The sequence below is a fragment of the Solenopsis invicta genome, chromosome 9 (genome assembly GCF_016802725.1).
Source record: "Solenopsis invicta isolate M01_SB chromosome 9, UNIL_Sinv_3.0, whole genome shotgun sequence".
Taxonomy (NCBI): Eukaryota; Metazoa; Arthropoda; class Insecta; order Hymenoptera; family Formicidae; genus Solenopsis; species Solenopsis invicta.
The window spans coordinates 11299263-11324216 of NC_052672.1; the positions used below are offsets into that span (position 1 = coordinate 11299263).

Sequence of the window (24954 nt, forward strand, 5' to 3'; positions counted from 1 at the left end):
CTGGATTAAGTTGTTACTAGCGGATAAGAATAATTGTTGTGAGAATCCATTGCTGCCTGTAAATTTTTACGAAGATTGATCGCACCGTGTCAAAATTCATGTAACATTGATTATTAAACTCCAAGGCATATATTTCTGATAATTCAAAGATCGCTAGAGTTGCGCCAGAAGTTGAAGCACAGACTAGTCTAAATCGATAAGCAATATTTTTCGCAATTGCGCAAATTCTAATTCCCTCAAATCGGTCGACGAATAGACGCTGCTTCGGTACTCGCCACACGACGACACTCGAGACAAGTATCAAGTTTAAACCGGGAATTTTCAAACGACAGAGTGATACCAAAAGTGCGCACGAGTGTTTGAAGGAGAATGTTTCAGAAAAAGAAGGAATCCAGAGCTCGACCAGACTATTAAACGTACAACATCGCAAACAAGATATATTCTATCATCCCAACTTGTTCGGAAGGTGAATTTGTTTTGGAGAATTCAAAAGGTGAACGGCGAGAAATCTTTTTCCGTGGCTCTCGACCTAGCCCTTCGTTAAAGTCACCATCGCCGCGGAGGATAACGAGCCCACCGAGGATAACCGTCGAGGCTATCTCGACGCATTCTCGACGCTCTCTCGACGCATTCTCGACGCTCTCTCGACGCTGGTGCGCTGGTGCTCGGGGGAGAATAACACAGTGCGTATCCGCAGGGCGGACGCGGCGCGCCCTCATCGCAGACTCGCGTCGGACGATGTCTTCGTAGGTGATCGAGTGCTCGCTCAGGTGCTACCAGCTACGCGCTACCTCGACCAGGTCACCCCGGCATCACCCTGGCTAACGATCTGTCCGGAGGTACCGGGGGTCCCGGTGCGGGCGGCGTCGGTTCCGTCGGTGGTACCTCCGTCGGCGGCGGCGGCGGCGGCGGTGGCGGCGGCGGCTCGTCCCTGCCGACGACCGCCCTCAGCCTCGACCACCAGCAATTCAACATATTCCCGGCGTCTTCAGCCGTCAGCTCAACTTCTCCGCGGCGGCTGCTGCAAATTGCGGCCAGAACAAGCTGATGGATGAGCTCAGGCCGAATCTGGGTCTGCTCGGCGTCGGCCTGGTCGAGAACGACAGCTTTCATCTGAATCACAATCAGGAGAAGAGGAAGTGCAGTAGCGCCAGCTCGAATGAGCAGGACTTCGGCCTGTACGGGGTGCATCAGGGCCTCGAGGCGAGCCCGCCGACGCCCGCCGCGACGCCCGGTAGAAGCAGCGTCGGGGCCACCACTGTCGGTGAGTAGCGCACATCATTTTGCCGAGAAACTGCGAGAGCGGTTCAAGTCTCTTTTGTTCCATTTTGCGTTATTATTTAAACAGAAGTAGGTTAGCAAGCAGTAAGTTTATAGTTTTATCTAAGCGCACTTGTGATTCGAAATGTTGACTCTTGCGTTTCTTTCACTATTGACTCCGGAACTACACTAGAAATTTAATAATTCTCTCTCAATTCATATTTCACGTCATTATTTATTGAATACTTGTTGCCTTTGTTTTTAGTCTTCGTATAAATTGTATTATAAGAGCAAAATTGTATTAAAGCAATGTAGGAAGTGAAGTTTTACTGATCGTTAATAACGCTTTGAGAGAAGTAAATTATTTCGACATGCAAATGACGATCTACAAAAGAACGCGCCAAAATGAATCTGGAGTCATGTGATTCGACACGCTTTTGTAACTTCAGGAGGCGTCGCGTCGCGCTTTTACACAGTCCGTCGTTAGGAAAGAAATGGACATCGTATCATCTCGAGATAGACGTATTTTCCGCTTGTTGAGCCTCGAGCACGCGTTGGCAGTGCAACACGACCAGCCCGAAGTGTTGACAATGGGTCGGGTGGGCCAGACATATGGTGGTACCTGTTCTATGGACTATTATTATGTGCTAGTGGGGCTTAAGGGAGCTTAGCACCGAGGGGTTGCCGCTAATGGGGTGGGCTCGTAACGTCGGACGTAGCCTCGAACGCGTGACGAGTCTCTCGCGCCCGACGATTCGAAAGACTCGGCATCGGATGAAGGGGGTTCATCTCCAATTTCCTCTCACTTCTGCCGATAGACGAGCCGCCGATAGACTCGTATTTCATAACGTGCGCACACTACTCGGTACGTCCCAAATATTGACTTGTCTTTATTAAATACGCAAGCAGAATTATCGCATCAATTCGAAACAAATATAGAAATAGTGGCACAGTTGTCTGCGATATCGCGATCGTAAGTTACTATCAATTTTAATTGATTAGGATCGTTTTAATGTTAGACATCTTTTATTAATTCGTAGAACAAAATAAATTTGAAATGATTAAAATTGCCTATTTGAGCCAACGCTACTTTTCTCGCTAAGTGCGTTTGCAAAATAAATTCGTTAAATTTGCGATAAAGAAATGTAAGCGACAAGACTGTCATATTTTTAGAGATTATCTAAGTTCCTAATTAAATTATGCCATTTAGTCGTTATCAGTAATCGTTAATAATTAAAATGGGCACTTAGTACACACGTGTAACGGACCCTTAACGCGTATCCTCATTTCCTTGCGGAGGATATGGTATCCGATAAATATGGAGTTCAACAGGTCGGTCGCAACGGTAGTTAGGGTTTTTTCGGCCTTATTATTACCAAAAATGAATTTCGCGCGGCGTTACCCGGATCCGCAAACGGCGATATCCTACGCTCCGTCGCACCCTTCAAGGTCAGGGTTCCCGGAAACGAAATGAGACTACCGCGGGATTCTCATGCAAATGAAAATCCGACAGCCGCTTCGCGACGAGAGGAAAAAGAGGTAGCGGAATAAAACGAGGACGGGGCGGCGGTGGAGGGAAAAATTAATGTCGTTAACCCCCTCGCGCGTTCTCCCGGGGTATTAAAAGTACTCGAGCGACGGTCTTCTGGCGCGCGTTTCCCGTGTCCTCCTTAAAACAGGAGCGCTCGCTTCCTGTCGAGTGACCCGTAACGCAAGTAGCAGTTGGCCTGCAATTGCAACTTAGAGAAAGATGGATTCGTTCTGCGCGTTCAATTCTTTCGTACTAACACTGTACTGTGAGCCTGTAATTTTTAATCCGCGAGAAAATGAAATTTTTATTTGAATCTGATTAAAATTCATAGGAGAACGTGGGCGGAAAATTATCATTTATAGCTATTTTTCAACTTTTAAGGTTTAATGTCTTGATAACTAAATTTGAAATTAAAACTGTTTTAAAGTACTTGAAATTAAATGAAGAGTGAAGTTCCTTTATTTATCTGCGCTCTCTTTCAAAGCTTAGAAAACTTTTCGCGAAAAAAAAAGAAATTAAAACCTGCTCGTTTATAACTCGAAATAACTTCTCGCGATTTTTTTCCGCGAGTTAATTGCAAGACACTCCGAGCAAGAATATTACTATACACGTCTAAAATTTAATCACACATGCAGTGACGTACAAAATTAAAAGCATATTCTGATGGCAGGGTTTGAATATTTCGAAGAAGAGATCATTTAGTATCAATTTTTAATATATGCTATTAAATATTCTAAAATATCAGATTGCAATATTGTGTCGCGAATAATTTAAAGCTGCGTGTCTCTTGCGAGCAAATGTCATGCAAATCAAAAGTGATTGCTGTCTCAAACAGCTTATTCGTTAGATTGCAAATGTTAACTTTCAATGCGTATAATACGAGCAACATGTAGACTATGTAGAGAAACTAAGATGTTCCCAAGTGGATTGCACAGGGTGAGGATCTCTCATTACTGATAAGGATCTAAATTAATCTAATTATATTCCGCGGTTTATCCCGTCAACAAATATATCGGCAACATGTGTTATGTTAGCCTTTAGCGGGCGGGAGGAGGGGATTTAAAAATATATTTTTCACGTTTACATAACGAGAACGGTTATATCTGTCGAAAGCAGATCTTAGTGCTCAATAATTTTCTAGGTGAATTTACAAGATTTTCCAAACTGCGTGTCGCATACTTGCTGAGCTTCACGAAAATTGAATTGCTATACATTGAAAAAAAAAAGTTTTGTTGCATTAATAGGAATTCTTTTAGATTCAACCAGTATGTCTGTAGTTCCAAAACGGACAAATGAAAAATTTTGTAGAAATTACCAGATTATAGTAAAATCTATCAAACGTTCTGATTACGATAACCAGAGTGTTGTTATAATAATTAGAAACATCCAATCATATGAGTTTTGTTATTATAATCACATTTTTTTTCTCAGTGTAAACAATTTAATAATTTGGATGCTTAAGCATCTTTACTATCCTCTCCGTCCTCCCTTTTCCCAAAAATTGTAAAGAATTTATTGCAAAAAAAAATATTAGTACCCTCGGCCAGGGTACAATTTCTCATTCAATTCTGATTTCTCATACAATTTCTCTTTGAACAAGATTTATTATAATGCATTGTGTCTCTTGCCTCAAAATGTGACGCTGTATCGGTGCCGCTATATAGTGGCTTTCCGTTCTATAAAGATTAAATTATAAAATCAACGTATGCACGGAATAAATTTTGAAAAAGCGCGTATCACTTTCGACCGATAATGCGTCCTAATGTGACAGCAGATGCCGACGGATGGCAGCTGTAGGTCGGAGGCTACCGCGGTCCGTATTACCATTAATCCTGTAAAACGTGTCGTTCATCGTGCGCGCGTGTCAGATCTCACCGCGTTAAAATCACCGCTAATTACCCTCGGTTCCCTGACCGTTTCCGAAATCTGCGGGGGCAGATGTTCGTTGCGCTGCGCCGCGCCGCGCTCGTCCACAATGCACCCTCGCACCGCACTCCTTTTTCGACGAGCCTTTCTCGAGTGCCGCTCGTCGAGATTGTCGACGAACAGCTTGTAACTTCGCCCTCAACAAAGGGTTAACTCGGCTACGAACGGCTGGACGGTTCGTGCCGTTTCACTGACATTTCATTGTCTCTATTTTATTTTGCCTTCTCTTCTTCATCGCGAGTTTGTTCTGTGAGAAACCATACTGCAATTTTCGAAACACGTCAAGCATATTGAGCTACTCTTTATCTACAAATTCTTTGACCAAATCAGATCAAAGGAAGAGATCAATTACAATACAATTTGTAGAACTAATCATTTTCAAATACTGTTGTAGACGCAAAGAAGATGATTTGCCAAGTGAAATTATAAAAAATCCTATTTTTCGCTAATTCAAGATTTTTAATCATTTTATAAACTGCCAAATTTTATTAAGCTTCATAAAAATCTGAATTAGAATTTCTAATATCAATGTATGATGCATATATCATTATTTCAATATTCCTCTCTTTATTAAAGAAGCTTAAAATGCCTCTGTTTTTATAAAATAATGTTTTTTACCGAGAATAAATTTTCACGCTTGTAGCAGTTAATAATATTTATCATTTATGTTAAACATTAATATGATATTAATAAAATGCAAAGCAGGAATAGTCTCCTTTTTTAAGCTTTTTACAGATAAGTAAAAATGTAAATAAATTTTAACAAAATAATTTTAAATTTTAACAAAATTTTAACAAAATAAACTTTTGAAAATTTTCATTTGTGGCACTTATAAAAAATTATTTTTATATCAAGCTTTCAATTGTGTTTTATTCAATATCAATGTCATAACGATCAGAGATAGCTATTATTACGGTAATTTTTTATTGCATATGGTAATCTCTCGCGATTGTAATATCTATTGTTCTTTTGATAAACGTTTGTATTTCGTTTTTATAGCGTACTCGTTTTAACAAACGTAGTTTGCGTAGGATATAATTTTTGAGCAGATTTTTACGTCAAAGACGCAAAACTGACAACCGTAAATTGCCTATTTTCTGCAATCACGAAAAACACCGTAATTAAATAAAAACGGATTCACATTCGGGATTTATTGAAACAGCAATGTACGCAGATATATTTCACAAAATAATCTAAATTTATGGTCCAATAATGAACTATTTCATTTTTTTTTGTATTAAATTAATAAAATTAATATTTATAAGGTTGTGCCGATAATAGTTGAAGAATGTTCATAATGATATTTTATATATTATTTGTTAAATAAATTACTTATTAAAGTATTTTACATTACAGAATATGCAAAAGAATAGAGAAACATACATTGCCCTAATGGTCGATATCCCATTGTCGCACACCATGAGATTAATAGGAAAAATTAATTTCGACATCATAAAGATCGGCGAAAAACACTTTTTTGCCGATACCTTTTATGAGACATTAATTTTATTTCGTATCATTTATGAAAATCTCGTTTTAATCTGTACCCGCGCGAAAAAATTAGGATGAGCTTTTGATTGCGTTAAAACGGGATATAATTTTAATGGAACAAAGTAATTCCAGTTCGCGTTATCACAACTTTCAGAATTTAATTACGCGTTATATATCATCGAATACTTAACAAAGATTTTCTCAATCTCTCATTTTTTTTATTCTTAATTTCCTTTAATTTTTGTCATATTATATCAAATAAATAAAAAAAAAAATTGCCTAGTTTTTATATTGCGAACTACATCGGAAATTCGCTGTGTTTTCGAAGTTGCGTCAACGAAAGGAACACTTGAAGAAGCTCTCGGAAATAAAACGTCTCGGAGAAATTTTTGACTAAAAAAAAAAACGATTTTTTCAATCATTTTTTTATTCTTAATTTTCTTAATTTTTTTTATCGCATTAAATCAAACAAATCCGAAGAAAAACTTTCTATTTTCTACATTGCAAACTACATCAAAAATCCGACGTGTTTTCGAAGTTGTGTCAACAAAATGAATACTCGAAGCTCTTGAAAATTAAACGTCTCAGAGAAATCTCTGACTAACGAGAAAAAAACAGTACAAACATCAGGAAAAAAAAAAAACGACGTACGCAATATCGTAAAGTGCGAGGGGGTAGTCGAAGAAGCGGGTCGCACCGGGCCCTTCGCCTTCTTCCGCTGAACTTGACCGAGTTTCCACGTTCATCGGGTAACCGGGCAAGGTATGTAAAGTGGACAGCATTCATCCTTGAACATTGAATCAGCATGTAACATGATTAGGTCATTAACGCCCTAACCAAGTTAGCATAGTGCGAGGGACTTCGCTCGCCACGCTTACCCCGGGTCGGTACGACCTGGTAGGTATCTACGTTCGTTCATAAAGCCGGCGCCGCGACGCCGCGCCGCGCCGCGCCGCGCTGCGCGGGCGACCAAGACGGCGGGCGACGACGATGAGGACGACGGCGACGACGGACTTCTCGCGTCGGAGGTCGAAGTTCGGCGGATCGCGCCTTCCGTGGAATATCGAATTTTGCTGTCGATGAAAGGCGATACGGGAAATCGAGTTTCGGCCGTTCCGACGCCGCTTCTGGCTCCTCCGTCTCTTTACGGGCGGACAATACGCACGGGAGACCCGCGGAGGGGGTCCCACGCGCTTCCCACGCGTGAAAAGCGTTTACGCCCGGGCGTCGTTAACGGAGTTTGTTTATTACGTTGGGGCCTGGGAAAATGTCAGGTAACTCGGTTTGGTCGCGGCGAAAAAAAGAGTTCTCTCTCTCTCATGTTGGTACCATTGCGCTTTCGCGAGTTCATTTCTCGTCGAGGTGGAGATGATCGCGGAATTATAAGTTCGAGAGTTCTCTTCTTATTTCAATAAGCGTGTTATCATAAAAGGAGGAGAATGCGGGCTGCTCTTTCGCGATGAAACCGATCGCTTTCCGCGTCAATCGAGATGAATCGTTTAGGGAAGCTATTTTTTGCAATATAAATGAAATTACACATAACTTAACGCATTATTATTACGGTATCTAATCGGCATGCAATTTTGCTACTCAATATATTATTTGACCCGCCACTAATACGCCATTAAAATAATTTTCAAGCGCAATCGGCGGATAATTTAATTCGTGAAATGCGCGAAGTAATTACACACTCACGCGAAATACAATTGCGCAATTCAATGTTAATGAAGTTGAAATTTATCTGACGTTATCGACGTTATCACGCGGACACTGTCGCAGTTTTAAAGTAAAGCAGGCGCGACGAATATCTCTCCTCTTTTTTTTTCTTAAAGTAAGAAAAAAAAAGTAACGGCCTTTCGAAGAGATAGTTGGACAACGCTGTTATTGAGATTCATGAAAAATTTTTAAGTCGCCTTCCTTTTTCTTCAGGAGCCGAGGGCGCTTTCAAGAAGTTAAAGCCCGACCCCTGCGCCTCCAGTCCTCACATCGGTCACACACCTACCACGGCTAGCTGTCCAACACCCGCCCGACGGCGACACAGGACTACCTTCACTCAGGTTGGTACAGAGATGTTACAATTTTTTTTTTTTTTTAGTATTCTTGCAAATAACTGAAAATGTCTTTCTGATATATTTGGTATATCAGAATCTTCTTTCGGACTAGCGAGATATTCTTACAAAAACGTGTGTCTCCGCGTGGAGAACGTAGGGCTCTTTGATCGATAACGGCATTTCGATTACCTTCAATCTTTCATACCGCGTCGAAATTTCCTGCTGGATAGTTCAAATCCACGGCTTTTACCACGGGCTTTCCAATTGTTTCGCAGGAGCAGCTGGCGGAATTGGAATCGGCGTTTGCAAAATCTCATTATCCGGACATATACTGCAGGGAGGAATTGGCGAGGACCACCAAATTGAACGAGGCCAGAATTCAGGTGAGTGCACCGCTAAGAGAAAAACAAACCGCTCTTCCTCTCGTGTCTAGCGTTCCGAACGAAAGGCATTCCCGTACGAGATTCGATCAGTAATCGACAATGCTATCTCATTGTGTGTATTTTGTAAACAAATTTAAATTTAGCGGCGGTTTTTCATAAAAATTCAAATAAATTCGAGTAATACGAAGATACAGTTACATATGAAAAAGGAAAGACGCGATTTTGCTAAAGTATCTAAAAATTTGGTTGGTTACAGATCTGAAAATAATATCTTGGACCATCAAAATAAAATAAATACGTTCAAAAAAATTTCTAACAATTAGCTACTTACATAATGTAAATAGTAAAGAATCCAATTTAAATCAATTTTTCGAGTTAAATAACATTTGTCAACTTCAATGTGTCAATATTTATTATTTTAATACAAAATATGTAGTTAAAACAACAATCTTATCTAATCAACTCATTTTTCTGGTTAAATTGCTTAATTTCAAAGTAAGTAGCGTCGGTATTTTTCAATGTATGCACCAGTAAGTAATAAATTAAATTTGAGTCAAATTTAACATTTTGCAATTAATGCAATTGTTTAACTTTATTTGCTTTAAATTAACAACATATTAAGTAAGAGCAACGGCGACCTGTAAGAATGATTAAAAATAACTCAAAATAGGCACAATTCGATACCAACAGATTTAACAGCGTATAATCTAACAAAATTATTCAGTTCTGTAAGCAGCTAACTGTTACTTCAGCATAACCCTTCTTTCCTCGTGTATTACATAATTTTTGGACATTGTATTTGTTTATATGTAACGCTCGTGTCGATGGTAAGGTTTCCAACATTTTGCTACGAAAATTGTGCTTTGTCGTTCGGACGCCGCCGCCGAAAAATTTGTAGACATGCTTATCTCCTGCCTATCTTTTTGACTGTGACTCACTGCATAATTGAATCAAAGACGCATGTGGGGCGACAAAATGAAATTACGGGCGCAAATGTCGGTCCAAGACACCCTATATTCTTTGAGGGTCGTAGAATCGATCAGAGGGGACGGAGACGTTTTTCAATATACTTTCCAATACATATACGTCAAAGGTATCTACGTAAACTGAGTGATAAAATTTCGCGGCTTTGGTCGAGACGGGAAACATTTCGAAAATTTCACATATACATATTATTTATATAATATATATATTTTTTTATGAAAGGATGTTACATATCACAAGGGTTATTATGGTATTCAAAATTTTAATTTGTTCGACATGAAAACGCGAATTCTACGACAGTGGTGCGGTTTGTGATGACATTAGGAGTGGAGGATTTGGTAATGAGGTAGAAAGGGGTCGGTCGTCGGGGAGGTGGTGGAATGAACGGGATGAGAAGAAGAGAGAGACGGAGTATGTGTGTGTGTGTGTGTGTGTGTGTGTGTGTGTGTGTGTAAAAGAGAGAGAGAGAGAGAGAGAGGGACCAGCTCGCGCACATACACCGGGGCCATACCCGAATTCCGAGCCGAGCAGCGGTACATATTAAAACAGTCGCCGGTGCGTTGCGCTCTTTTGATATATAATGCAGCGGGGTGTTGTTTGAGTTAAAAGCCCGGGAACCGCCGCGACTTAACCCTGTTAAACTGCGATGCCAAGTAAAACGCGGTTTGCGCTCGTCGCTCGCCGGTTATAACCGATGCACAAAGTGTCCGCCGCCGTCGAGGGCCGCGCGCCCGCGAGGAGCCGCGCAGCCCGCGCGCCGGATGGTCCTGTGTGCTCGTTTCGACCTCAAACGCGAGAAAAGAGAGAGAGAGAGAGAGAGAGAGAACGCGCGGGCGTGGGGGCGAAAGCGAGGGGGAGGATTTCGCAGTTTTAAATGTCATTTCCAGTCGCTGGTTTTCCGGCGCGCGGCTGCCCCAGAATCGGCCAATTATCTGTAACCTGCAAAGCGCGCGCCGTAATTAACGCTCGCGTCATCGCGGATTTGCGCGGGTTTCGACTACTTTCGGCAAACGACAGCTTTATATATTATATATTTATATATTATACGTATCTCTCTCTCGGTGGCCTCATGCCACTGGAAAGTGCCCTCCCGTTGGTTTCTTATCCCGCGGTAAATTAACGTTCACCAGCCACTTTACTCGTATTCGCGTTTCGCAAAATTCACGATACTCCGCAAGAGCTATAAATATCTAATATAAAATCTCGTTTGGTGACATAAATAATAAACGCGCTTTGTAAATGATTATGTTAATAACTATCGGCGCATTAAATATCTAAAAAGGCACTTAAAATGGAATTGCGAATCGCCACGGTGTAACGCCAGGGCGCAATTGGTTCTTCGATCTTAATTAGCCCCGCGCACCAGGGAGTGAGCTAAAAATCCCCCAAAATAGCGATCGGTTATCGCAAAATGGCGTTCGATTGTAATCCAATTCGGACACGTCAATTTCGATACGAGGTAATATCGATGAACCGCAATACAAAGTGCCCGATACTACCCACACGCGAAATTCGGCGACTCCCTCCCGCCACCGCGCCGTGTTTCGTGGCGCGGACGCGGGGGGGAGGGGGAGGGGGAGGAGGAGGAGGAAAACGCGAACGAAAATTTCGTCGTCCCCTGGAGGAATCGAGGGTCGAGCAGGTTTAGGGTTTAGGAAGGTATCCATCGCAGGGACAGGGGTTCTCAGCGGAAGAAAAAGGCGGGATGGCGGCCGCGCAAGAAAAGGGAGATCCCTCTTGTCTTTCTCGCTCCCCCGGTGTTCTTTCCAGAAACTCCCTCGCCCCCTCCCCCAACCCCTCTTCGTCATCCTCTCGTCCCCCTTCGCGCCGCGTCTCTCGCCCTCGTCGTCGCTCGTCTCGTAGTGGAAGGAATAGCAAGCCCGGCAAGCCTGAGACGTTTCAGATCTATCTAGGGTGGAGAAAATTCAATTTAAAATGGCGGCTCAGATATAATGGCAGCCTCCGGTACAGCGTCACCCAACCCCCTGCGCGCCCAACTCATCTCAACTTTGCCACCCTCGTTCGCCGTCTATTTCTCTCTCGTCCTCGCCGCCTCCACGGCCCGTGTCGCTATCTTTGAGGAAACAGAATGCCGTGACTAGCGCGGTAGCTTTTAAAGGGACGGCTCTCTCCCGGATCCAGCGACGTCGCCCGATTGGCGGTGCTCGCTAAAAAAAAGAAAAAAAAAAGAAAAATACATTGATCCCGAGACGCGCGCGTTGCCGCTCGTACAACTTCTTTCGCGGGATACGCGGAATCTAAACGACGCGCAAAAGCGAACGTTTCGAAGACCTGAAGCTGCTAACAGTCGGTTCTTCTCGAATTATTGATTGAAATAATATATATAAATTATTTCTAGGCTCGTGATATGCATGGAAAAGCGAATTTTTTAATACATCAATTGATTAATCGAATTATGTAACTTTTCAAATATGCAACTTTTCTGGAACAAAATTGCATTTGCGATCGATCAATCAATGAATTAAAGTATTCGTTTTAACTCTTAAGAAAAAGCGTTTCCAATGAATGAAATATCATCAGTTATTGATACGGCAATCGGTTTATCGGTTCTTTTTCCAAGGGAGCTTTAAATGATTATGCGACTTTGGACAATTGGGAAACAGATTTTTAAACGAGAATACATCCTCCTCGCCAAGCTGCGCAGCTTAAGTTTTCCATGCAGATCGGTCCCTTAGTGGTAACGCAAATTCGCTACGCGATTTGCAATTTCTCTAAACGCGCAAACGCGTATTAGTGCACGTTGAATGAGCGTTTTCCAGGCGAAACACGGTACCACCTTGCGCGGGATCGTTTCCGTCCATTTATGTCATTTCGAGTGAGGATTTGCAGGAAACTTGGCAGGAAGATGTAATGTGCTGCTCAGTATACGTACACACAGGCATGCAAATAAATTTAATAGGAGAGTAAAGCAAAACTCAGTCGGGACAAATGTTTTCCACGATTGCTTGACAATTACAAATGAAGATGGAACAGTTATGCTCGCGTTAAATTATTTCCCTAAATTTTTTCCAAACGGATAACGAAAAATTACCTTCCATTAATTCTTTCAAATAGATTTATTTTAACGGTAATTTTAATTAAATCATTTGAGAGGACTGTAAAATATATTAACTGTATATATTGAAAAAAAAAAAAAAAATGATAGAGGCCCGTTATCATCGAAATCGGCGTTATAACAACGTGGGAATACGAGGGATCACGAAAGTATTATTTGTGACGGCAATGATAATAATAGTAAAAAATCGGGTAACACCCGATGGTAAGAGAATAATTCTCGAATCACCGCACAAGAAATCCCATTACGCCGAGGAAAAAGAAAGGAGAAGCCCGAGCTCCGCGATATTGAGTTAGCCGAGTTTTCATTCGACCTTTTTACTTCGATTCGACTTCCGATCGAAGCCTACCTACCGGTCGTTTTACGAGAAAATCGGCTTCCTATTTGACAGGAAACAAGGAAATTTATGAAAGTAGTAAAAATAGCTGGCGAGTGGAACATGCCATGCTCCACGGCCTCGCTTATTTCGTACTTACGTAATTTACCATTAATTACAAATTATGAATTATTCCGGAACATTTAATTTTTGATGAGCTTATTAACGCACAGAGATAACTTCCTTATTAGTTTGATTTTGATATAACGCAAGCGAGTGAATCAAATTTCTCAATTTCTCTCGAAGACAAGAAAATTCGAATAGATTATTAAGTTTAAATTATAATAACGTAATTATTTTAAACAAAAGATAAGCATCCCCATGCACTCCCATTTCTTCATACATAATTTTATATACACAAAAAAAGACAAAGTTTTTGCTTGAAAAATATTCATGATACTTTTAAAATGTTAAATAAGATTACATAACATTAAACAAACATAATTTACTTGACAAACAAACATAATTAACATGAACTAATTTTGTAATAGTTTCATCAGGAAAAATATATTCTCATAACAATCATCACGAGTTAAGAAGAAAGAATATCGGATAGAAAATAACAGTTTTCAATCAAGGAGAATTAGAATTTTTTAATATTATTATTAACAAAACAATCATACTATACTGTTTATATTAAATTGTTAGACTATTAGAATATTGTGAAATATAAAATATGTATAATTTTATTGAAATATTATCAAATTCTTTACAATTAGAAGATTAAATTATACACGAGTAAACAATAATATTTTTGTTTATATATAAAACAATTATTGTTAAATGGAATATATTATTAATTTATTAATGTTTTATATTTTTTGTGTGTATGCGATTGCAATACAAAATTAATTACAATTTTCACACAGAAAGCATGGTTTTGCTAAAGTGTCTAAAAATTTAGCTATATACAGATCTGAAAATAATTCTGCTTTAGATCATCAAGATAATTATATTGATTATCCAAGATAGTTGCTAAACTTTCTATAGCAATATTATCACACTTGAGTAATTTACAAAATTAGATGGTTCGTAACATAATTATTTTTAAATCTGCGTCATAGGCAAATTTTTAGACATTTCAACGATACCGCGTTTTCCGCGCAGAGTTTTTGTTCCCGTATTGTATGATTTATTGTATTTTAATGGGCCAGTACGCTTTATTTTGATAAGAGTAGTTTGTGATTTTATTGATACAATACTCGAATAAAATATTATTTGTGCGAGCCACAAATGGGATTGGATTCGAATTTCTCATTGTCGGTCCCGTAACTACATATTCAATTGCCGTACGCGGTAACCGTGCTCCTAACTGCGCTCATAGCTTCCGAAATAAACGCGCAAGTAATATATCCTTATATTACACAAGTATTACACTCTTCTCATCTTTTTCGACGAAAAAGCCATTACCAGGAATGTATCCATTTTCCCGGGTTAGTATGTGGGTTAGCTATCAGAGTGCAGTATTCTCTCAGGCATACGGGAGGATAGTTTTCTCGGTCGCGGTCCTCAAAGTAGCAGACATTTTGAGCCGTGCACCCCCGTGGGACAGCCATCTCGCTCCTGCTCGTCCTCTTTCTCCCTATCCGGTCTATCTTTCTCTATGAGCGAACGTAGCGGGGTGGAGAAGAGAGCGAGGTTATTGAATTACGAACTCTTAGCTTTCCAGTTCTTGCAGAGTGCGCGCCTTAAGGGACGCGGGCGCGCTCGCTCGCTCGCTCGCTCGCTCGCTCGCGCGCGCAAGTATGTTCTCTCGAAAAGCTCTTCTAGGGAAGAAGCAAATAAAAGGAATCGCCCTTTTACCGGATCTCTTCGGGCAACCTGTTCCACCCGCCCCGTAAATGCGTACGGTATGTACAGGGTGTACCAGCGCTTGGCGAAAAGTGGGTGGCGCCGTTGAAAATTTGAAAGTATCGACCTAACGAACAACGTAACGAGCAACTCTGAGTGGAAATATAACAGTTGAAATAAATCGTAGTTGAGATAAAGTCTCTTCCTTCGAGAGACGAATATGCTATACCATTAGCTTTACTTCTTTTTATATTCCTGGAATTTGATTTAAGCAAGAAGTACCTCGTTTTGCGTTTACGGTTAAAATACTTGCTAGCATTGCAGTCAAAAGGATTACCAGTGCTGCGTCGTTTTTGCATTTTGCGATAGGTGCTGCAGGTTTCAAACTCCGTCCGTCATTTTCGTCAATTCTCGAACGCTCTGAACACATATACGTAGAGGGAAGTTGCCAAAATCTATATGGGACTTCTAAAGCGCGACGCTTCTTTATTTCTTGGAAATTAAACATTGCACTTTATTAATACTAAATAAAAACATGGTCTTATCAAATTAATTAATGGCATAAATTAAAGCACATTCATATATCCGTGGCTTTTTTCTATATAAAATCTGCTAAAAATGAATTCTTTAAAAGCGAGAATAAAATTTGCACAATTTTCTTTTGCAAATTGTATGGCGTAAACAACAGTGAATGATACATACATGATACATATATGTAGAGTCCTGAAATTATTTTATATTTATATTTTTCACTTTCCTATTCTTCTCTGTGATTTTAAACATAAAATCTCTCGAGGTGCAATGTAAATCAGCACATCTGTCGATAAGACAGACGAGAAGATAGTGACAGCTATGTAGGATAAAATAAAAGACATTTAGGAGATCTATTTATAAAATTAGTGACATAATCTAATTTATATTTATGGTTCTAATGTTTTATATTTTTAATTATTGCATCCAAAAAAGAATAGAAATAGAATCCAAAAGCAAAGTGGTATGTTGATATTGGCGACTTTCTTCTATTTATATATGACTATTCACAACTGTATTCTCGATACTGAATATGCGCTTCGTTTTAGATTTTAGGGGAACACGCGGTATCGGACTAAACGAAGCGTCGACAATATCATTTGCATACGCACGGCGGAAATACAAGCACGTACACGAAAAATTTCCCGGGGCGAATTACGTAGGGGAATGAAGTTCTTATCGAGAGTTTTCTGAATATCTCGCGAAAATATTGTACTAGCTTTAAGTGACAATCAATCGAGCTGTCCATATATATTCAATAAATACGAATATTTAACAGCAATAAGTTCAATGAAATCTATTCATTTAAAAAAAATGCACGATTTAATTATACAAAAAATACTAAACGTTCATCAATTTTTTTTTTAAATAAATAGTTGTAAAATTATTTTACACCATATTTACGTAATTTTTTATCTTTATCTGTGTGAAACGCGTTACGGGTACTCTACGCTCTTAAAAAAGCGTCACGTATGCGTTATTCGGTATTGATACTATATTTTCTCTATACGCGCACATATTTAGAGCCGGCAGCCTCGGTTGGTATACACGGACGGAGGTAATGCCAGATTATTCGAAAGCCGAGCGTGTTTTATGCAATTGCAAATCGTCCCGCGGCGTGAATTCCAATGCGAATTGAGATTGATTATGCGACTTGCCTCGCACGTACCGCGATTTCCATACATGTGAGTTAGAACGATGCACGCTCGTCATATGAAAATGTTAATCAAGCCCTTTGTTAAGAGTCTTCAAATGTGTCTCCACCTTCGAAACCGCATGATACGCCACTCTCCACCCCTCAACCCCTTCCTCTCCCCCCACCCCGCCCCTTCTCCTCGCGGTTGCCGCACGAATATTTCTTTCGCTTTACTTGCAAATTTATGTAACGCCGTTAAAAAGAAATATCAAACTCGGTAATGCCTATAATTCCGCTGTAATCCACGGCCACTGAGCTCCCAGCGATCCCTTTCGACGCGGATCTCGGATTCAACTCTCCGGAATTAATATTCCGATTATCGTCGCGTTTCGATAATCGTCCCGATTCTCTATAATATTTCATATCCGAACCGGGTTCCCTCTTGTCTCTCTCGGCTAAGTAATCCCGGATTCCAGCCAATTTCGCGGCAAGAACTTAATCTAAATAAGACTCCATTACTCCGCTCGGCGTGTCTAGATATTTCCACTGTAAAACTTCGTTGCAATCTCGCGTAAGATTGACGATCTTTGTGATTAAAATGTAAAAAACGTAAATTTATCGTGCCATTCGTATTCCGCATTGATCTCGCGCATTCTCCGTCCCGCGAAAATCGATTTGATGTATCGCACCTACGCAACGCGATAAGCAATTGTAGCATTTCGGGTTTACTACTCCGTATCGCAAAGTGAGTTTGAAAACGTGCTGCCTCATACATTCGATTGGACAGTCAAATCGAATTACGTATATTTCTCATAACCATCGTTCTATCCTATCGTAACGTTTAATATCGAAACGCTCGATCCCGCGACTTGCGATTCCGCCCAACTCGGCGGCAAGAAGACAATCTAAATAAAATCCAATTGTAACTGCGCGAAATTACTTGCCTAACTTGTTCGGCACTCAATACCATACCTATACACGCCTATTTGTCATTCACCTACAACAGTCTAGCAGATTTAATGGAATAAAGATTAATTTCGCTACCGAAATACGGTTCCTTTTTTTTTTTTTGCTGTTGTACCTTGCGTGCGACTGGGTAAATGACTTTTCTGCTAAATATCTCTTTTCGTATTTGAAAACGTTTCGTATAAAAATTTGCAATTAACATTTGCACAAAGGCCGATCGTGACGTCAACAGTCATGGAAACCCGTTGTAATGCATGCAATCATTGACGGAAGTAATCCCACCGCTGATGAACTATTAATTTCTTGTGTAGGCGTTGATCTCTTCGGCGTGGGCCGACGCGAGATCTTGGCGTAAGTGACGACCTTTATCTGTCACCATCCGACGTTGGGTTAATTAATAAATTAGCATAAGAATTACTCTATAATTAACTGAAATGATTGATTAAATAGTTACTCAATTCTTTTTTGTGAGTTGAAATAAAGCCTTTCATCGATCGATATAAAATGTTTGGAAAAATAATTGTGTAAAATAATTAAACGCGTTTTTTACAAAGAAAGTTTTTGACCATTAGAAATATTTTCTTACAATAAAGCGATAAGAGAGATAATAATTTTCGAAGCAAAGTCGATGGTGCATTATTAAATGCGAGCTGCAAATAGATTAAAAATAATAAAAAGTAGTGTGTTGATTTCGATAAATAATAAACGGAGCAAGATTGTTTGCGTTCTTCTTCACAGATACATAAGTGAATCTCTTTCCTCTTTGGTAAAATAAAATCTTCATCGATTGATATAAAATGGAAGAATATTTAAAGTCATTAAAAATGTTCTTACAAAGAGGGTCTTCGTTCACAACAAAATAGTGAGAGAGAAAATAACTTGTGAGGCAAAGTTTATGGCGCATTATTAAATGTGAGCAGCAAAAAAAATTGAAAATAATGAAAGGTAAACGATGCTGATTTCAATAAACATTAAACGGAGCAAGGTGATCGTTTGCATGATTATAATGAAAATCCGGTTCTTCTCTGCAGATACATAGTGGATTTTTTTTCCTTTTCGTGCTCGGTTTTTGATATGAGAACATCGCTGCGGATATTTCACGAGGTACTCTTCGGAAGCGCCATGCTTCTACACAAAGAGTGATAGAGCCGGCAAGAGAGCGAAGCAGAAAGATACAGACAGCGAGAGAGAGAGAGAGAGAGAGAGAGAGAGAGAAACGGGAGAGTTTGAGAGAGAACGGACCCGTTCGAGCCACCCTGGTTCGTGTCACCCACTTCTGCGGCGATGAGAGAGGGTGTACAGTAGAAATGTCGATAAAACGTGTCGGCCAATGAGCGAGCCCGATGTGACGTCACCGCCGCGGCATCAGCCAATCGGGTGGCGCCAGTGACGTCACCGGTGAGGGTGGAAACAACCCAACCCCGACCCGGGACGAGAAGCCGCAGGCTTTTCTCTTTCTGGGGGGCCGCTGGAAAGAGGGGTCGGTCGGCAGGGCGGGGCGCGAGAGTGGAGATTGTCGGGGGTTACGGGAGGGAAGGAGAGATAGATAGATAGAAAGAGAGAGAGAGGAGAACGGATGAGGGGGCGGGCGAGGAGGTGAGGGTGCGGAAACGCGCGCCGGTGTGGATGCCGGGGTGAGTCGCCGGTGGCGGCTCAGGCAAGCCCCAATATGGGTTTACTAATCCCGCGAAACAATGGAAATTGCCCGATGCAAAATGGCGATAGGTAAACCGCCCTGGGTTGCCGGGTGAGGCCGGGGGGTAAACTTAGGATCCCCAGTTCGGATAAAAGAAAGAAAAAAAAAGAGGGTGCTTTTCGGCCCAAGAGGTTTGTGTCTCTTCTTTGATCGACGTGAACCGTTAACTCGATGCTCACAAAATAACTCGTGCGACTGTACTATACACCATTTTGTTAGCTTCTTGGTCGCCATTTTGCTACGAGCGTAAAACAATTATTTTTACGAACGTCATTGTGTGCCAAAAATTTTGCGGATTAATATGTTTCGCGTAGATGTATAAATAATATTTTTAACAAGGCAGAGTGAGGGAGAAAAATATTTGAGATATTAGAGGTATTATACGGTAATTTGTAAGAGCAAGAAATCTTGATATGCTTCGCTCCGATTCTGAACCATTTACATTGACGGAGCTAGAAAACTAAATGCACAAATTCGAGCTATTTCAAAGCAATTCTAAGCGACGGACGTTGCGAGTAAATTTTACATCGCAAAAAGAATTAAAACCCAATTATTCTCTCTCGCTGATTGTTTGTGTAATATGAAATTACATTGTTCCGCCAGATACTAATATAGCTTAATTAGAATAGCAATTAATGTCCGGTCAAAATTATGTACAATAATCGAAGCAAGAATAATACAAACTTCGTTTGCGCTATTAGTGCCTCACAAACGATGTTGTACTTCGCGCAGAGATCGAAATAATTATCTGCTAATTGTATAGCATCGCTTAAACATTGCTAATATATATATACGCAGTGCGTACACGTTTGTTTACGCCACTCCACCTCTCTTCGTAGGTTTGGTTCCAGAACAGAAGAGCGAAATACCGGAAGCAGGAGAAGCAGCTGCAGAAAGCTCTGACACCAATTCCCGCCTGCCAAGGTGCCATGATGAGGAATATCTATCCTGGTGCTAGCAGAGGTTATCAACCCTACCCCCATCCTCACAACAGCATAAATGGCATAAATCGTTATCCCCAGGTGAGGCTCCCTTACGACGCGCAGGACGCTTCCGAAATTTCATTATTATCGATACCCGCCGCTTTGCACGCTCACCAATGCACTCAGCGCGAAGACATGTCTCCGATAATGGCAAGTAAATAATATAAACAAGAATTACAATTACGTCACCCTAGAGGCGTGCATCTTACTTATTTCGCTACACAGACACTTCGTGTAAATACATGTGTAGGAAAAATTTTAAATTTCAAGTGCAAAAAAAATTGTTTTACATGTTCCGAATTTTATGCGTATTGTTTAAAATGTTATTAATATTATTTTATATTATTCTATATATTATATTAATACTTTCTCAAAAAAGTAATATAATAGTGTTGCGATAAACTGATGGATGTTTCTCTCGAGAAGCGGCTCGCGATCTGCGCGCAGGTTAACAGAGAGAAGCGCAGATAAACTACCGATCGGAAAATTTAAAAGATTTTGGGAGCAATCGTAGATTCGGTCGGCGTTCCGAAGGTACCGCATATCGGGAATGAATTCGATGCGTTTCTCGTTAATGATTTTAACCGAGGTATTAAATTGGAGTGCACCTGAGCGTACGTCCGGCGCATCGCTATCGGTCGATATAGCTAAATTGCATTCCGGCTGATTAGTTGGGTCGGCCGGATTACCGAATGCCTACCGCTTTAATTGAGCCGATAATTCGCAAGCGTGTTTCGGTTTCCCTCCCGAAAAAAAAGGGAGATACTTATATCAGTTATCCCGCGGCTTTCACCGAGGCCTGAGCCACGAATATCATCTCATTGAATTTCCAAGATGGTAATTTTCAAAATTCTCTTCCGTCGCGCAACATGTCCATATACATGTCCATTGTTCCTGTTAAAAGTTTCAAATATTTAATAATAACGCGCCATTGAGATGTTACATTGTGCGAAGCGAAGAAAACTATCATAATTCTCTAAATCTCGTAGAGTGTAATACCATTCCAAAAGAGTGAAAATAGTGTGCAATTATTCGAGTGAATTTCCATTTTAATAAGAGTCAAAAATCACTCCCGCAGGAGTCCTATTCAGTCCTGCAGGAATTTTGACTCTTACAATGAGGCGAATAATTGCACAAGCTCGATTTTCACTCTACAAGATTTAAGGAGAACACACTCAGAGAAAAGTTATATTTAAATTGATGAAATCGCTTCTTTAACTTGATTTTTTTTTAAGTTAAAGTAAAAATAAAGGAAAATAAAAAAAATTTATTTTATTTCAAGAAATGACATTATTAGTTTTTTTTAATTAAATAAATTATTTGTTCAATTTAAACAAATGATTTTTTAATTCAACGAAAATACTGATAAAAATGTAAAAAATAATTTAGTTATTCCGGTTTAAAAAATTTATTTCTTTCATTTAAAAAAAGATTTGCGTTGCACAACCAAATTGTTACTTTAATTCTAATAAAAGGGACAATAAAAATATTTCTTCAAATCAAAGAAACTTTTTCTTTAACTGTATAACAATGCAAAAATTTTTTTTTATTCAAAACAATTTTTTTTTTACTCGAAGAAACTTTTCTCTGGGTGTACGTAATGATTATTCCGTGATTAATAATTCCACAATCAATGATTATCGTTCAATGAAGAGATAAACAATGACGAAAGATATTGAATGAAGTAAATGTTATCATCGCGCAAATTGTCTTTTTAACAGTTTAGAGGATCCTTTCATTCCTATCTTCGTCGGGAATTGTACTTAATAATCGTGACATATCACCGCAGAATCACGTAACACGTTGGAAAATTGATTACGGCGAGGAAATAGATACCGCGTCGTATTATTAATTTTCATCAGTTCCGAACGTATTACACGGTTAATTTTTATAATGAAACCACCCGTCGCATTCGATTTCGCGTTTGCCGCCGTCGACGAGTGGGAAATACGTAAGAGCGGTTTCTAGCCGATAATTATGTTTCACACACGTTAATTACCGCATTACTTTCCTCTCGTTGTTCCAGCTCGGCCGCTCAAACCGCGCGGGTAACTCCGTAATCTCATTGATATATCGCGGAATCCATTTTCGCTCGTTCGCTCATTTTACGCTCGCGGAAATTAATTACACGTGACATTAACACCGCGCGCAAATCCTTTTCTCCCCCCAACCCTTCTTGAACGCGGCAGATTTCACTGCGTGCCATTAATTAATCTTACTGCCGATTAGAAGGGATCGCAGGACGCGGTAAACCGCGGACGATTCTCGGAATCGAGATCGGAGTACCAATGCCACGCTAACCGTGATGAACGTATGAATGTTTCAGATGGGCACGACGTCTTACCCGAGCATGACCCAGCCGTTCTCCATGTCGCATTCAGCGTCGAATATGTCGGCCGTCACCGGCATGCGACAAGATGCAATGGGTGAGTCATAAATAATGCAACGCCAGCGCTTTGGGTGTGCGTAAAATGAGTACGACGATGAATGGCTCGTGAGCGCGGTTGCGCTCTCATTTGGGTCAAGGATTATGCAAATGCCCTTTAATCCCACAAATATCCTTGATATCCTCGCGTTCGCGCGGGTAGCCGATTTCACTTTTTCGCAAGGGATCGATTTCGCGGCTCCTTACGTTGCGTTTCGAAACGCGACTCCTAAAGTTCGGAGTACTCTTAATAACTGCGATGCTTTAACGATCTACTTGCCCAAACGAGTCTCTAAGCTTCTTCTACGAGAATCCCTTTAATTGAAAGTCTAATTTAAAAGGTGCTTTCAGTCAAGCTCGCGATACAAATATATAGTAGCTGGTTTTATCTTTTCTTCTTGTTTTATGGAAGAGTAAAACGAAAGAAAGTCAATTCATTTAATATATTCTATTTCATATTCTTCTAAACATTAAAAGTTAAGCTGCAATGTCTATGTGACTTATTTAACAATTGTAATACTTGATAATACGTAATGTTTTATAATTGTCAAACTTATTCACGGTTATGACATTTATGGTATAATTATAAAACAAGCTTATTTAACAATTACAATATTTATAATACTGTAATTTTTAAATAAATTTATTTAACAATTATGATACTAGACTTGACAAAATGTTGCAATTTCTTAAATTTTCATGTTTAGAAAATGTTACATAAAAATCAAGATAAGTATTGCTTTTATCTTAAATAAAAACCAATTAATTTATCAAAATAACATAAAAATCTAATCGATTTGCCAAAAAACGAGCAACGATTAACAGATGTTAGTTAAAAATATTTAAATTTTTTTAAATCTTTCTAAATATTTAATATGTATGTCAATCCTATCTGTTTCTGTTTATTGCTTTATGTTTCTTTGCGTTTAAATTTTATTATTATTAGTTGAGTTTTATTAGAGTTTTTGCGACTGAAGAAGACTAAGCAAAGTCAAAACTTATTTCGCAATATTATTTGTTATATCACAGCTACTTTTAAATTAAATATTTTCAACTAACATCATTAATTTGTTGTACGTTCTTGGCCTACCTTGACAAATCGATTAGTTTTTGCGCCGTATAAATTGACTTCTTTTGCGTTAATTAACAATTGTTAGCCTCGTAATCTCATGTGGAATTGTCATCGCTGCCCCATCTCGATCATCCGCGTACGTCAATTCCTCCCCCTATGGGATCACGCAAACGTGGAGGGAGCGTAAACTAATTTCTTCGGCCTTGTTCTCCTGTCCAGCGTCTTTTCGCGGACTTTCCGCGCCGTCCTCGGGCGCTGACCCGACGTTATCGAATGACTCCGCAAAAATCCGGAGCGGAAATGGCGCGAATCCGACGCCCGTGCACGAGAGAGCTCCGCGCGCTCTGGTCCCCGCCAGCCTCCAAGACGCTCTCTCCATTTCCGCCCCAGCGCCGTCTTACATCATTTCCGGCGCGAGATGGAATATCGCTTTTAAATCGAATCAAGACTATTCGCGAATTGCCTCGCCCGTCGAGGGGGTTGCTCGGCGCGAGCGAGCGAGCGAGCGATTGCTGTGCGAGCGCCGCCGCCGCGGCCTCTCCGCGCTCGCAATCCCGCCGCCTCTCCTTAACGACTTAACACCTCTCTCTTTAACGTCTTAATGCGATAGCAAATCGACCGATTAGCGGAGACTCGATAAAGCACCGCGGAAAGTCGGTTAAATCGAATCGCTCCGGGATTCTTTCGGGATAGAAAAGAAATTCCGCTTCTTCCGCGCCGAGTGACGTCCGACTTTGACTTATTGGGGGAGGAGTTGATGGCATCGCATAGATATTCTACTAATGAAAGTTAGTGTTAATCAGCCAACGTTGATCACGTTGCTATTAAACGTGTAATTCAAAGATTAAAGAGAGAGAGAGAGAGAGAGAGAGAGAGAGAGAGACATTGTCAAATAATTTAATCCTGACGCGATCTTCCAAACTCAAAACATGTGCGTGATGGATGGCATCTGTCTAAAAATCCTATCTTTTTTCCCCATTTTAGGAATTAAAAAAAAAGTACCAAGAGAGAGAGAGAGAGAGAGAGAGAGAGAGAGAGAGAATGTGTGTGTGTGTAAATCTCTAATTTTTTTTTTATAAAACCCAAGTGATAGTATTTTCATTTTTTACAAAGTCCCCAAGTGATACTACCTTTGTATTCCCATTGAAGTCTTTCTATTTCAATCCAAGTGGTATTATACGTATTATTTTGTACAAAACCCAAGTGGTATCTTTAATATTTTTGCAAAACCCAAGTGGTATTATCTTTGCATTCCCATTGAAGTCTTCCTATTCCAC

General features: G+C 40.1%; 1 protein-coding gene across 1 annotated transcript in view; it reads left to right on the forward strand.

Moving 5' to 3' along the window:
* Positions 1-1047: 1047 nt before the first annotated feature.
* LOC105208285 (homeobox protein prophet of Pit-1) overlaps positions 1048-24954 on the forward strand; it is a 29433-nt gene continuing 5526 nt past the window's right edge. The window contains exons 1-5 of the mRNA XM_011178100.3: positions 1048-1264; positions 8138-8265; positions 8535-8642; positions 20037-20219; positions 22507-22606. Coding sequence (XP_011176402.1) covers positions 1048-1264; positions 8138-8265; positions 8535-8642; positions 20037-20219; positions 22507-22606 — 736 coding nt within the window. The remainder of the gene's footprint in view (positions 1265-8137; positions 8266-8534; positions 8643-20036; positions 20220-22506; positions 22607-24954) is intronic.